At 39.7% G+C, this 12,088-nt stretch overlaps 1 protein-coding gene across 1 annotated transcript in view; it reads right to left on the bottom strand.

Annotated features, from left to right (window-relative positions):
- dchs2 (dachsous cadherin-related 2) overlaps nucleotides 1-12,088 on the bottom strand; it is a 38,696-nt gene that overhangs the window by 20,983 nt on the left and 5,625 nt on the right. Inside the window, exons 4-10 of the mRNA XM_023293766.3 lie at nucleotides 10,036-10,272; nucleotides 5,135-6,163; nucleotides 3,904-4,091; nucleotides 2,590-2,689; nucleotides 2,338-2,498; nucleotides 1,330-2,170; nucleotides 367-606 (exon numbers count right to left, since the gene is read on the bottom strand). Coding sequence (XP_023149534.2) covers nucleotides 367-606; nucleotides 1,330-2,170; nucleotides 2,338-2,498; nucleotides 2,590-2,689; nucleotides 3,904-4,091; nucleotides 5,135-6,163; nucleotides 10,036-10,272 — 2,796 coding nt within the window. The remainder of the gene's footprint in view (nucleotides 1-366; nucleotides 607-1,329; nucleotides 2,171-2,337; nucleotides 2,499-2,589; nucleotides 2,690-3,903; nucleotides 4,092-5,134; nucleotides 6,164-10,035; nucleotides 10,273-12,088) is intronic.

Here is a 12,088-nt window from a genome sequence, read left to right as displayed (position 1 = left end):
AAACAATGTTTGACATTTTAACTGTCTTACAGCACAGAAGACATTTTTGAGAGATCTCATTTAGCCATATGTAGGATGCTTCCAGAGAAAAATGAACCCATAGTCACTTAAAATGTGACAGGAACAAAAACACCCAGAATCCGCTTGGAATTCAGAGAAAGAGGAACTAAAATAGAGTGAGAATCTTCAGCTATTATTTTAATAGCATAATAATAATTATTTAACACGAGGAATTGATTGGACAAACCCATGTGGCTCATCATCTTCAGCGTTTTGAAATAGTTAATACTTAAGAAAGTATTTAGTATGAATCAATCAGCAACCAAACAAAAAAAGAATATGATGCTAATTGCTAAAAGTTATTACCTGAGTCCTCGTCGGTGGCGGAGACTCTGACCACAGGTTCTCCAGGGTCTCTGTTCTCGGCCACACTGGCGTTGTAGAGGCTCTGACTGAAGACCGGCGCCTGGTCGTTCACGTCGCCCACCTCCACCGTCAGGGTCTGCGTGGATGACAGCGAGGGGAGGCCATGATCCACCGCTCGGATGGTCAGGCGGTGGAAACGTAGAGTCTCATAGTCCAGAGGGGCTGAGAGGAACAAGAGGCCTAAAGAGGACGGAAAAGTTTAGACATGACGATCTGAAGACACACCAACATGAAAGGGATGAAAATGTTTAAAAAAGAATTTTAGCAAAAAAAAACTCCTGTTCAAACAGTAAATATGGTGGAAATGAAAAGAGAAACTGCTCATAACAAGTAAAAGTACTCCAATAAGTCTATAAGGTCCCTAAAATGGACATTAAATTTTAAAGAATAAGCACATATTCACTTTGAATTTACCAAAGGGGATGATTAAAGTATCTATCTATCTATCTATCTATCTATCTATCTATCTATCTATCTATCTATCTATCTATCTATCTATCTATCTATCTATCTATCTATCTATCTATCTATCTATCTATCTATCTATCTATCTATCTATCTATCAATCCATCCATCCATCCATCCATCCATCCATCCATCCATCCATCCATCCATCCATCCATCCATCCATCCATCCATCCAAATATCAAAAACACCCTATTAATGAAAAATTAAAACCACTGAAGTAAGAATGGGGTGCTTTAGACAGTTAAGGAGCTGTGTTTTGACAGAGTTTGAGCTTTGTAAGGTGTCAGACCTTTTACATGCACAAAAAAGCCATATTACACATTGAAGGAAAGAGAGAAACCCCCATCCATCCATCCATCCATCCATCCATCCATCCATCCATAGTTAAGACAGGGGTCTTATGTAGATTCCCAATGTGCAAAAACCAAACTCTACCTGTTTTCTCCTCCAGTGTGAAGAATCCTTTGTTTCCAGCCATAATGGAGAAGGAGACAACTCCGTTTTCACCTTGATCTCCATCTATGGCCACAAAATGATGCAGCAGACTCCCCACCTCAGCGTCCTCCATCAGCCGAACTGTGTCCGCCGAAACAAACACCGGCCGGTTGTCGTTCACATCCAGCAGGAAGAGCTGAACTGTCACCGACGTCCGTTTTCGCTCATCCCTCTTCTTGGCCTGGTCGGTGGCGATCACCGTGAAGGCAAAGCTGGGGTTGCTCTCTCGGTCTAAAGGCGCCGCCACAGTCAGGCTGCCGGTAAAAGGGTTGATCAGAAAGGGGAAGCGGGACGGCGACCCGCTGACGTCAGGGTCAAAAGTCAGGGAGTACCGGAGGGCGCTGTTTGGAAAAGTCCCATCAGCGTCTCTGGCATGAAAAGCAAACACGAGTGATCCAACAGCAGCATCCTCCCTCAGGCCAAACATCACCAGCTTGTCAGTGAACCAGGGAGTGTGGTCGTTCACATCCTCAACCATCACCGTCACCAGCACAGACACGTTCACGCTGGGAGACGAGCCAACATCCTCAGCTCGAACCACGAGGAAGTACTGCATAGCAGACTCATAGTCCAGCGGCTGGTTGATGTAAATGTCACCAGAGGAGCCGTCGACGCCGAAGTGAACGCTGCCGTCACCCTCGGTGATGGAATAGTGAAACCTGCCTTTATCTGAAACTCTCGCAGAGCCGATGACGGTCGCAGGCTCCGTGTCCTCCCTCACCTGGAAACGTCTCACAATCTGGTGGTGGGAGCGGCCATACAGAGCCTCTAGTCCATGAACCTGCAGGTAGAAAGCACACAGTATCATATTCTGATTCTGGAAACAGGTGAAAACAAAAGGACGACTTTAAAAGATTCAGTAACAGGGACAAACTGTGTAAGAAGTTGCAGCCTTGGTTCTGATTTGGAGAACAATAATTCTCCAAAATCATGGAGGACAGACTGTACCTGGACATGGATGACTGCAGTCTCCTCCTGAGGCGACGCTCCGCTGTCCTTAGCGGTTATTTTCAGACTGTAGTACGGTTCAGCGTTCTGAGAGAAAAGTTCTGTAGTTCTGATGTCTCCACTTTCACTGTCAATCTCAAAGTGTCCAAGATCATCATCCTCTAAACCAGTTGAGAAGAGATGTACAAGGCTCATTATTTAGTGCCACTAAATACACATATTGTACATTTAAAACACACATTTCCAGCTCACCTGCAACCAGCGAATGAGTAACTGTTCCATTCTCTCCTGCATCCAGATCTTTGGCAAACATGTTTGTCACCAGTGATCCTGTTGGTAAACCAGCCCAGATCTACAAAAAAAAGAAGAATTTGCAGAATTCATAAATAAATAGGACAAAAATACCAACCAACATGTTAAAATTATGTCGCTGTGTTTTTGTAAACTGAGTCTAAATTCTTTCTTGCCTTCATAAAACATTTGTGTACATTTATTTTAGGTCATACGGCTGTTAAAATAAACCCACAGACCAGAAATGTGTCCCCAGAATCATTTTGAAGTAATTTTATGAGACAAATCAAATACCAAATCAAAGTAGCTCAGTTTCTCGCATTGATAAGTCACCGTTTATCAGTGCGAGAAACTGTGAAAATAGACAAAACCTTTGCATTTCAATGTTCTGATGGCCATTGAAGTGTTCTCATTTGATGTGCAGTTCTCCAATCTAAGCTTAAAATCGTGAGGTTTCATCAGAATCACTTTATTCTACATGTTTTTTTAATTTAAAAATTCACAAAACAAACTGTTTGCACCAGACTCTAAAAATAAAATAAAATAAATATATGGTTCTCAGTTTGCACCAGACACAAACATAAAAATAAAATTTATTAAAATAAAATTTTATTAAATTTAATTAAATAAATCTATGGTCATCAGTTTGCACCAGACTCTAAAAATAAAACAAAATAAATAAATCCATGATCTTCAGTGCCATGAGTGACTCAGCTGTGTCCAATAACCAAGTCGCAAAAAGCTAATTATTTCTTTGGTAAATTGGGAAAATAAGATTTTTTTTTCTTATCAGCAGCTTCAGGCCTTTTTAGACTTTCATTCTGTATTCTATTATATGAAAAATATATGCATTTTTGCGGCTGTAGAGACAGATAGTCTCAAAGTTGCAGCCTTGAAGATCTTTGGTTCTCTTTGGCAGCATCTCTGGTGACTGCGTCTTTTTAAACCTAATTTCACAGAGATTTAAACTGAGTCACTTGTGTGATGTTGTCAGTCGACTGGTAGTTGGGATTTAGGCCACAAGTCTTGAGCAATTTGAAGTCACCACACAAGAAAGCAAAAAGGGAATCACATAAAGGAAAAACTGTTTCACTGTTCAGTAATAAAGGGAGTCTGTGGTGTTAGCTTGTGATTTTGCACAGTGCTGTTGCAATAGACAAGTTTGTAAGACTGTAAATGCAACGAATTTTATATAGTTTTATTCACCATTGTGTTACCTCATTTGGCTGAAAAGACATTTATCTAGATGTAAACCTTCTTTAAAGTTTTTCTGACCTGCACACTGAGCTCTTTGCTGGCCGGCAGGTGTGTAAACTGTGGAGCGTTGTCGTTGACGTCAGTGATGAGGATGTGAACGGTGGCGGTGGCGTTGAGTCGAGGGTGACCCTGATCCGTTACCATCACCTTCAGACTGTGCTGGCCGTGCTGTTCCCGGTCCAACGCCACCCAGTTCATGATTTCACCTGGATGGGCAGAAAAGGCAGAGAGAAGTTGAATGGTCATTCAGTCCACCTTTTATTAGGAGAGGTCAGGTGCTTGACCATCTCAGAATCTCTTGAAACTTTGTAGGAATGATCTTTGGCATTTGAAACTGACATCTTCCAGTTTTTTAGCTGAAATGCCAACATTTTCATAATTTTTCACCCAATCGAAATTTCCAGTAAATCATTTGCGGGTTGGAAATTGAATGAGATGCCACTTTCAGATGTCCACATCTCTTGAAGTATACTTCCTAGAGTCTTCACATTTTCAGGAGATGTTTAGAAGTTTCTGGTGAATGGAAAGAATGCAGAAAATTCTGGCAAACAAGCCTCAAAAGACAACACAGAAGGATATTGAAGCTTTGTACACAAGTAGATGATACTTCCATCTCTTACTATCCTCAGTTTCAGCAGCCTACGCATGATTGAAGACATCCATCTGGCTATTTGGAAATTAATTACTTTTTTAATGTGTCAACTTTGATTGGCCATAACTCCCATGTCTACTAACATATGGAAGCTTTCTCAATATTGGTAATGTCATTCAGACAGTATTCTCACAATAACATTGATCATGAAAATCGGGACAATGCACTTTTTTTTTGCAATCTTTGAACAAATCCTGAATCTGAGAGGTCTTAAGCACAAAACTGAGGCTTGTTTGCCAGAAATTGCTGCATTCTGTCCAATCACCAGAAACTTCTGAACATCTTCTGAAAATCTAGGAAATATACTTCAAGAGTATGTGGACATCTGAAAGTAGCATCTAGTTCAATTTTCAACTTATGAATGATTTATTGGAAACTGCCACTGGGTAAAAAGTTATGAAAATGTTGGAATTTCAGCTAAAAAAAACGGTCAGATGTCAGTTTCAGATGCCAAAGATGATTCCTACAAAGTTTCAACAGATTCTGAGATGATCAAGCAACCACTGTCGATGAGTTCACACGGAATGACCCTAAAGACTCTCAGCTGCACAACACAGTAAAACACCAAGTAAATCAAAGATGGAGTTGTTGATGTACCTGTTTTTGAATTGATGCGGAAGAATTTCCCATCTGAGAGCAGGATATAGGACAGCTGGCTGTTTTTCCCAGAATCCTTATCGACGGCCTTGACTGTTCCCACCAGGCCCTGTGGCGAAGACCCCTCTGACACAGTAAAGTAGTAAACCTCACTGCTGAACACTGGGGGATTGTCGTTGATGTCCAGAACTAACACTATGACTGAGGCTGTAGCCGTGGTGTTTGCCAGTGAGGCCTCTTTGGTCGTAGCCAACACTTGAAAACGATACCTATACTCCGTCTCGTAGTCGAGGTTTTGGGAGAGATACAACCATCCAGTGTTTGGGTGAATCCGAAAAGGAGCCGGAGGAAACCCAGCTTCAGCCTCCAAAGAGTAAATGAGGCCTGAGTTTGACATGTGAGCTCCCCGAGTCCGGTGTGCTCTCACCTGGATGACCCGAGAGTCTTTCCGGTAGCCTTCACCGATCTCCACCTGGTAGACCAGCGTCTCGAAGGCCAGGCTGTCCTCTGCAGCTGTTCGGTCGACATTCACCGAGAGGGTCAGCGTGGAGCTCAGAGGATGCTCTCCTTCATCTTTAGCCACGATTTCCAGGCTGTAGCTCTGCTGACGGTCCACCTGTAAACTCTGGTTTAACGTAACTGTTCCAAGGTTGTGGTCGACAACAAATGTACCATTTCGGCTGCTCTTCAGGAAATACTGCACCCTCCCATTGGCGCCGCTGTCGTAGTCGTGTGCATGGGCGATGAACAACACTGTACCTGGTGGAGTGTTTTGTGACACTGTGATGGCGTCGCTGCGTTTGGGGAAGATGGGGGCGTTGTCATTGACATCAGCGATGGTGATGTTGACCTGTGTGGTGCTGTAAACAGGAGAGGAGTCGGTGTAGCATTGGAGGACCAGCAGGGCGTTCGGCTGAGACTCGTGGTCCAGAGGTCTGATGTTGCTGATCAGACCGGACTTGGGATGAACGGAGAACAAACTCTGAGGGTCTCCAGAAGATATCCGGTAAGATGCAGATTCCACAGAGTCTGTGAGGACAAACGGTTTCTCATTGAAATGTGAAAACAAAACTAACCTTTAGTGGCTGCATTGAAACATGTACATAGTTTTGGTCTTTTTGTCTCTAGAACTAGAATTAATCCTGTTTTAATAATAGAAACTAGAATTACTGAATTGCAGTTGTTTGTCCAGACTCATATAGTGTATGTTTTGTAGCAGAGACTGATAAACTTAACAGGTGGTTTGCCCAACATTAGTGTCACCATTATATTTACTTATATCTGTTAAATGTGACCTATGATCACAGTCTCTTCTGTTTCTGAGTTATGATGTTGAATATTGGTCAGAAATGGACTTCTGTAGATCTTCTGGGTATGAAAAGCCATTGTTTTATGCTTTTAGACATTTATGTGAAATTGTCATAATTAGTCAATGGATTCTTGAATTATGGCCAAAAAGGTCACAGTGATGTTTGACATTTGAGTTTTAAAATCTAATAATTTTAGCGCTGAGTCTGAGGGAACGTTTGCGCCAAATATAAAGAAACTCCCCCAAAGGTGTTAAAAGGATATCAAGTTCACAAAGAGGTGAAAAATATAAGCAGTGTTTTCAAGTTCACATATGTTACATCACGTTAGATTGTAAAGTTAAAGCAGAACAGACGCTTTGTTAGTGTGCAGCTCAGTGATTTGTTGAGTCAAGTCTAGATACTATATGTTATTTTAAGGATATAGACATTAGGTGTAAACTGGATGGAGAAACACACTGTACACGCTCACACTAAGCTGCATTAAGTAATTACAGTGCAGGTCAGAAAATCCCATTAATCCCCTCTGAGTGTTTGCTGCACTTCAACACTGACAACAAACCACTGAAACAAGCAAAGGGCTTAGTGGAGGCCGACCCCTGTCAAACAATTCCGTTGTTTGCGCTTTAAGTTGAAGCGTTAATCTGTTAATTGATTAGACATCCTTAAATGACTGTCTAGTGTGGCCAGGTGGTTCAGCTGCTGAAGGGAGAAACAAAAGGACTGCGAAGGGATAATCCTAGAAAACTGGAGAGTTGAGGATCCCTCCACAGAGAGAATCAAAAATCTGAAATAATATCTGCACCTCCAATATATAAAATGTTGTCCACTTTTACCTGCCCTTATAAAATCAAATACATAAAATCACACACATTAACAGATATGTTTGTAATAACACTGAAGATAGAAAGAGAAATAAAGCCTACGCTCATTTACGACATGCTTGACTTTTCAGAGAGCAGATAAAATATAGCACAGCTGGCTTGACCCTTTATTATCTGTCATGACTTCATGAGGCTTTAGGAGGATTAAAGATTAAACTGCAGCCTTCTTATTTACTGCCCGTCTCTTCATGTCTGGAAGCAGATTTGAGCAATGACAGAGATCACTCAGTTGTTTTTGTCACCGTCATCTGTCAGGATAAATCCTGTTTTAATGCTGTGTTTGTGCACAATATTACTCACGGTGAAACTAACCACTGCTTAGAATGTTAATCATTGTTTTTGTTTTATAGATTATGAGTTCATTCTACCTTAGCTGGTGCAAATCCCTGCACACAATTTAAAGTTTCTAAACCTGACCTGCATTTCTTTGCTACGTGTGAGCAACAAGACACATTTATTATCATATATTAATTCTCATTATTGATCCCATGTACACTCAGAAGCACAGCTGTGTTTTTATATTGTAGACTCAACAAAAATCTTTTGAATTTCTTCAGTTTTATGCCCTCCTGTCAGACCATACGCTACACAATGAAAACATTTTTTGTTTGAAATAACAACTAAATTAATAACATACAGTAAAATACACAAAAATCATGACATCACAAGAAAATTAAGAGTGATTTTTCATTATTATTTGCTTTTGATGCACTTCTGACACATGGCAAACACATGAAAAAGACACTGTTCTATCAAATGCCAGAAAAAAACTACTTTATTCTTAATTGTGCTGCTTCAGCTAATGTCTTGGTGTTTGACTGCTTGATTGCACTAAAAATAAAGCTGTACTCGGCTCTGTTATACTGCAGTTATCTAGGATCTACTCTTGACCAACTTCTTAGACCTCTGCAGATCTCTAAAATTTAAGTGCAGGTGAAATAATTTGGATAAATATCTTTTACTGTTATCTTAGTGAAGAATATTAATTTTCCCATTGTGCAATAACTTACTGCAATAAATATGCATCTATGTGTAATAACACACTACTTATTACACATTATTTATGACACTTATTTTCTAGTAAAGCACATTTTACATTCATGCTTACACTGTTTCTATTTATGTTTGTATTTTTAGTGTGTATTTTTCTATTTATGTTTATATTTTTAGTTATCATCATAGTTTATACTTAAGTTTGCATTGCTTATATTTCTAATTTTGAATGGGAGCTACTGTAACATAAGAAATTTTCCCTCTGGGATCAATAAATTATTTTTGATTCTGATTCTAAAATTTGGCAAATCTGATAAATACAAGCTCAGTAAACAAGGAGAGGAAACAACGATCCCAACTGGCTCAACATGAGATCCGAGCAAAACTTCAATTTAAATTTCCAATTTTCTTTTAATCAAAACTCCTCAGAATGACTTTTTAAATGAGAAGCCAATTGCAATATCTAACCTCGATGTAATAGGTGATACAGATTTCTGATTCACATCCAGTGTTTCCTGTTTATTCTTTTCTTATTGTTTAAAAAGTGTGTGACTGATGCTATTTTCAGATTATTTTCTAGTTTTTGCAAAATGTAATTTGCATTGTTCCAAAAACAAATGATGTGTATATATATTATAAGGCACTCTACACTCCCTGAGGATCTTGTTTTATCTGATCTTTGGTTACTGTACATGTTCGCCTCTATTGTACATCACTGTGTAAACCACAAAGCGTGTTTCACTATTATCAGCCTCTAATCTCACCCTGTTGTTCTAGATTAGTTTCGATCTGACTGAGGAGATCAAAACAAGGCAAACTAGGTGTTATTTAGCATTCTTTTTCCAATTATTGATATCATGGTTTTATTTATTTATCTATTTTTTTTATAACTGATTCCTGAGAGAATAAATATTTTTTAAATATGCCACTTTGGCCAACTGCCTGTCTCTGTCTGTAGTGCGGTTCTACAAAAATAAGCATAAATCTGGCATTTCATGAGCGAATGGGAACCTAAAGGGCTGAAACATGGACGAGCTGCAGTTCCTCAAATGTCCACTTGAGGCTGACCCCAAAACTTAGTCAGTCCTCATAGACATCCATGTTAAAATGTGCAACTTTACAGCAGAAATGTTTACAATCTGGTACAATAAACAGTTTTGGTCTTTATAGCTCATTTTGTTCATGATGACTGTACAGGAGGTACATTTTTATATAACTCATTTGTGTAAATTGTATTATGGTTTCATATTGTGCATAATTAAGGGCACGGCTGCTTTGAGTGGCCAATGGGAACTTCAAAGGACAGTCAGTGGCCAAAATATGATTGCACGACCCACCTCAAGTCCACTCACATCTAATATTTTTGCGTATTTTTAATTAGCCGGGAGTTAGGATGGTTCAGATGGTAGGAGAAACACCAGAATATGCTTTAAAATGGCTCTTTGGAAAACTTGTGTGGGAGGTCACAGAAGATTTGTCCATCTTTATATACAGCCACTGCTCACAACTAACAGAATATCAACACTGGAGGTGAATCAATGTTGAAAAGAGGTTGTTTTAATCAAATCCGTGTAATATATACATAATAACAAAGTCACCATAGTTAAGTTCATGTTCTTCTAAATTTACATTTCAAACCCAAATATTGTTTTTCTGTAACCTTGATTACTACTAATAATGGGAAAACCATATTGTCGACCCTCTAAAACACACGTACCGGTTGGATTGATGGCCTCCACGGTGCCCACAGACGTGCCCAGCGGTGCGTCTTCAGGCACCGTGAAAGAGTAGCGTGACCTCTCGAACACAGCTGGGGCCTGAACACTGCGTAAAACGTTGACAGTGACATCTGCCGGTCTGGCCGAGGTCAAACCGTCTCCGTCCTGAGCCATTATGGAGAGTTTCACACCGACTGACCCCAGGTGGGTCAGACTGGAGGTCAGGATCAGCATTCCTACAGCGAAGGAAACCAGTTAAAGTTGGTCTTAGCTTCATTTAACTTCAACATTCAGACATTCCAGTTTCTTAACTTCATCTCAGTAGCACCTACTTTACTGAAGGTTTTCCATTCTTTCTTTGTCTTTGTTTAAAAGTTGAGATTGGAACCAAGAATATTAACTCCACAGAAATCCACAAGTGTTATGATTAACAGATCAAGTCAACTAATATTCTTCTTTCTCTGGTTCCAGCATTTTAAAAAGGAGAATTTGCTGATTTCTATTGTTGCATATCAATGTAAGCTGAAAATCTGGAGGTGTTGAACAGCTGTTGTTATAATACAACACCTTAGGTTCTGGAAAAATATACTGGGCATTTTTTAACTAATTAAATTTCATTCATAAAATACATAAAAAACAATGAGGAAATGTGTTATTTTACAACCCTTTTCAGCCATTTTCCAATATGACTGTACTTTAAATTGTTTTGTTCAAAGCCAAATTGGTAACAGAAAACATCAGTAACAAATAAATCCATTAGTTAAGTGTTATTTGTAAACAGACAGCTGTGTGATCACAGATGGAACTAATTTTTGTCACCTAAATTTACCGTGAAATCTCACAGCAGTAAACATTAAGCTTGTAGAAGCTCCGATTTTCAAGTCAAGGGAATCAAAACGACTCCTGATTTCATATATTTAGTTGGAAAAGCATCTGTTTGCAGATAGAAACACCATTAAACCTTAAAAGCTTTTAATGAATTTCCGTGTTTTAAATGTTTCCACTGAGTGTAAATCGTATCTGACCCTCGGCCACATGGTCATCTAAAGCTTTCGGGCTTTCTGCATCGCCCCTGCTGAGCGGTGACACTGACAATCATATCACATGGACTTACATGAAGTAAGTCGTTGTTTATCCCCGAATACTGGAGACGCCAGTCAGAAGTTACTTAAAGACTAGTGAGTGGATTTACAGTGCCGTGAAAAAGCATTTGTCCCTCTACAGCAATCTTCTATTTTTGTATATTTCTAACATGTTTCAGGTCATCAAACTAATTTCAGTATAAGACAAAGATAACCCCAGAAAACACAAAATGCAGTTTTAAAATGGTGATTTAGGTTTTTGAAGGAAAAATGCTGTCCAGTCCATCTTGCTCTATGTGACAAAGTATTTGCCCCCTTACCTACCAATCTATCAAAAGACGAAATTCATTCATCAGCTGGGTTCAGTTTCACCATCTACACTCACATATGATTACTACCAGGCTTGTTGAATCTAAACATCACTAAATAGAACCTGTCTTGCATTGTGAAGCAGCTAAAGGGTCTGAAAATGCAGCACATGATGCCACGTTCTAAAGAGATTCAAGAACAGATGAGAAACAAAGTCATTGACATTCATCAGTCTGGAGGGTTACAAAGCCATTGCTGAGGCTCTGGGACTCCAGAGAACCACAGTGAGAGACATTATCCACACATGGAGAAACATGGAACAGTGGTGAACTTTCCCAGGAGTGGATCAACGACCAACATTTCTCCAAGAGCACCAACATCTAATCCAGGAGGTCACAGAAGAACCCAGACAAACATCTAAAGATCTGCAGACCTCACTGGCCTCAGTTAAGGTCCATCTACATGATTCTACAATAAGGAAGATTCTGGGAGAAAATGGATCCATGGGAGAGTTGCAAGGATCAAACCACTACTGACCATAAAGAACATAAAGGTTCGTCTGTTATTTACAAAAAATATCTGGATGAGCTCCAAGACTTTTGGGATAACATCCTGTGGACGGATGAGTCAAAGGTGGAACCTTTAGGAAGACATGAGTCCT

The sequence above is a fragment of the Amphiprion ocellaris genome, chromosome 4, assembly GCF_022539595.1.
Source record: "Amphiprion ocellaris isolate individual 3 ecotype Okinawa chromosome 4, ASM2253959v1, whole genome shotgun sequence".
Taxonomy (NCBI): Eukaryota; Metazoa; Chordata; class Actinopteri; family Pomacentridae; genus Amphiprion; species Amphiprion ocellaris.
Note: the sequence above shows the minus strand (reverse complement) of the source record. Positions and strands in the feature narration are given on the sequence as shown.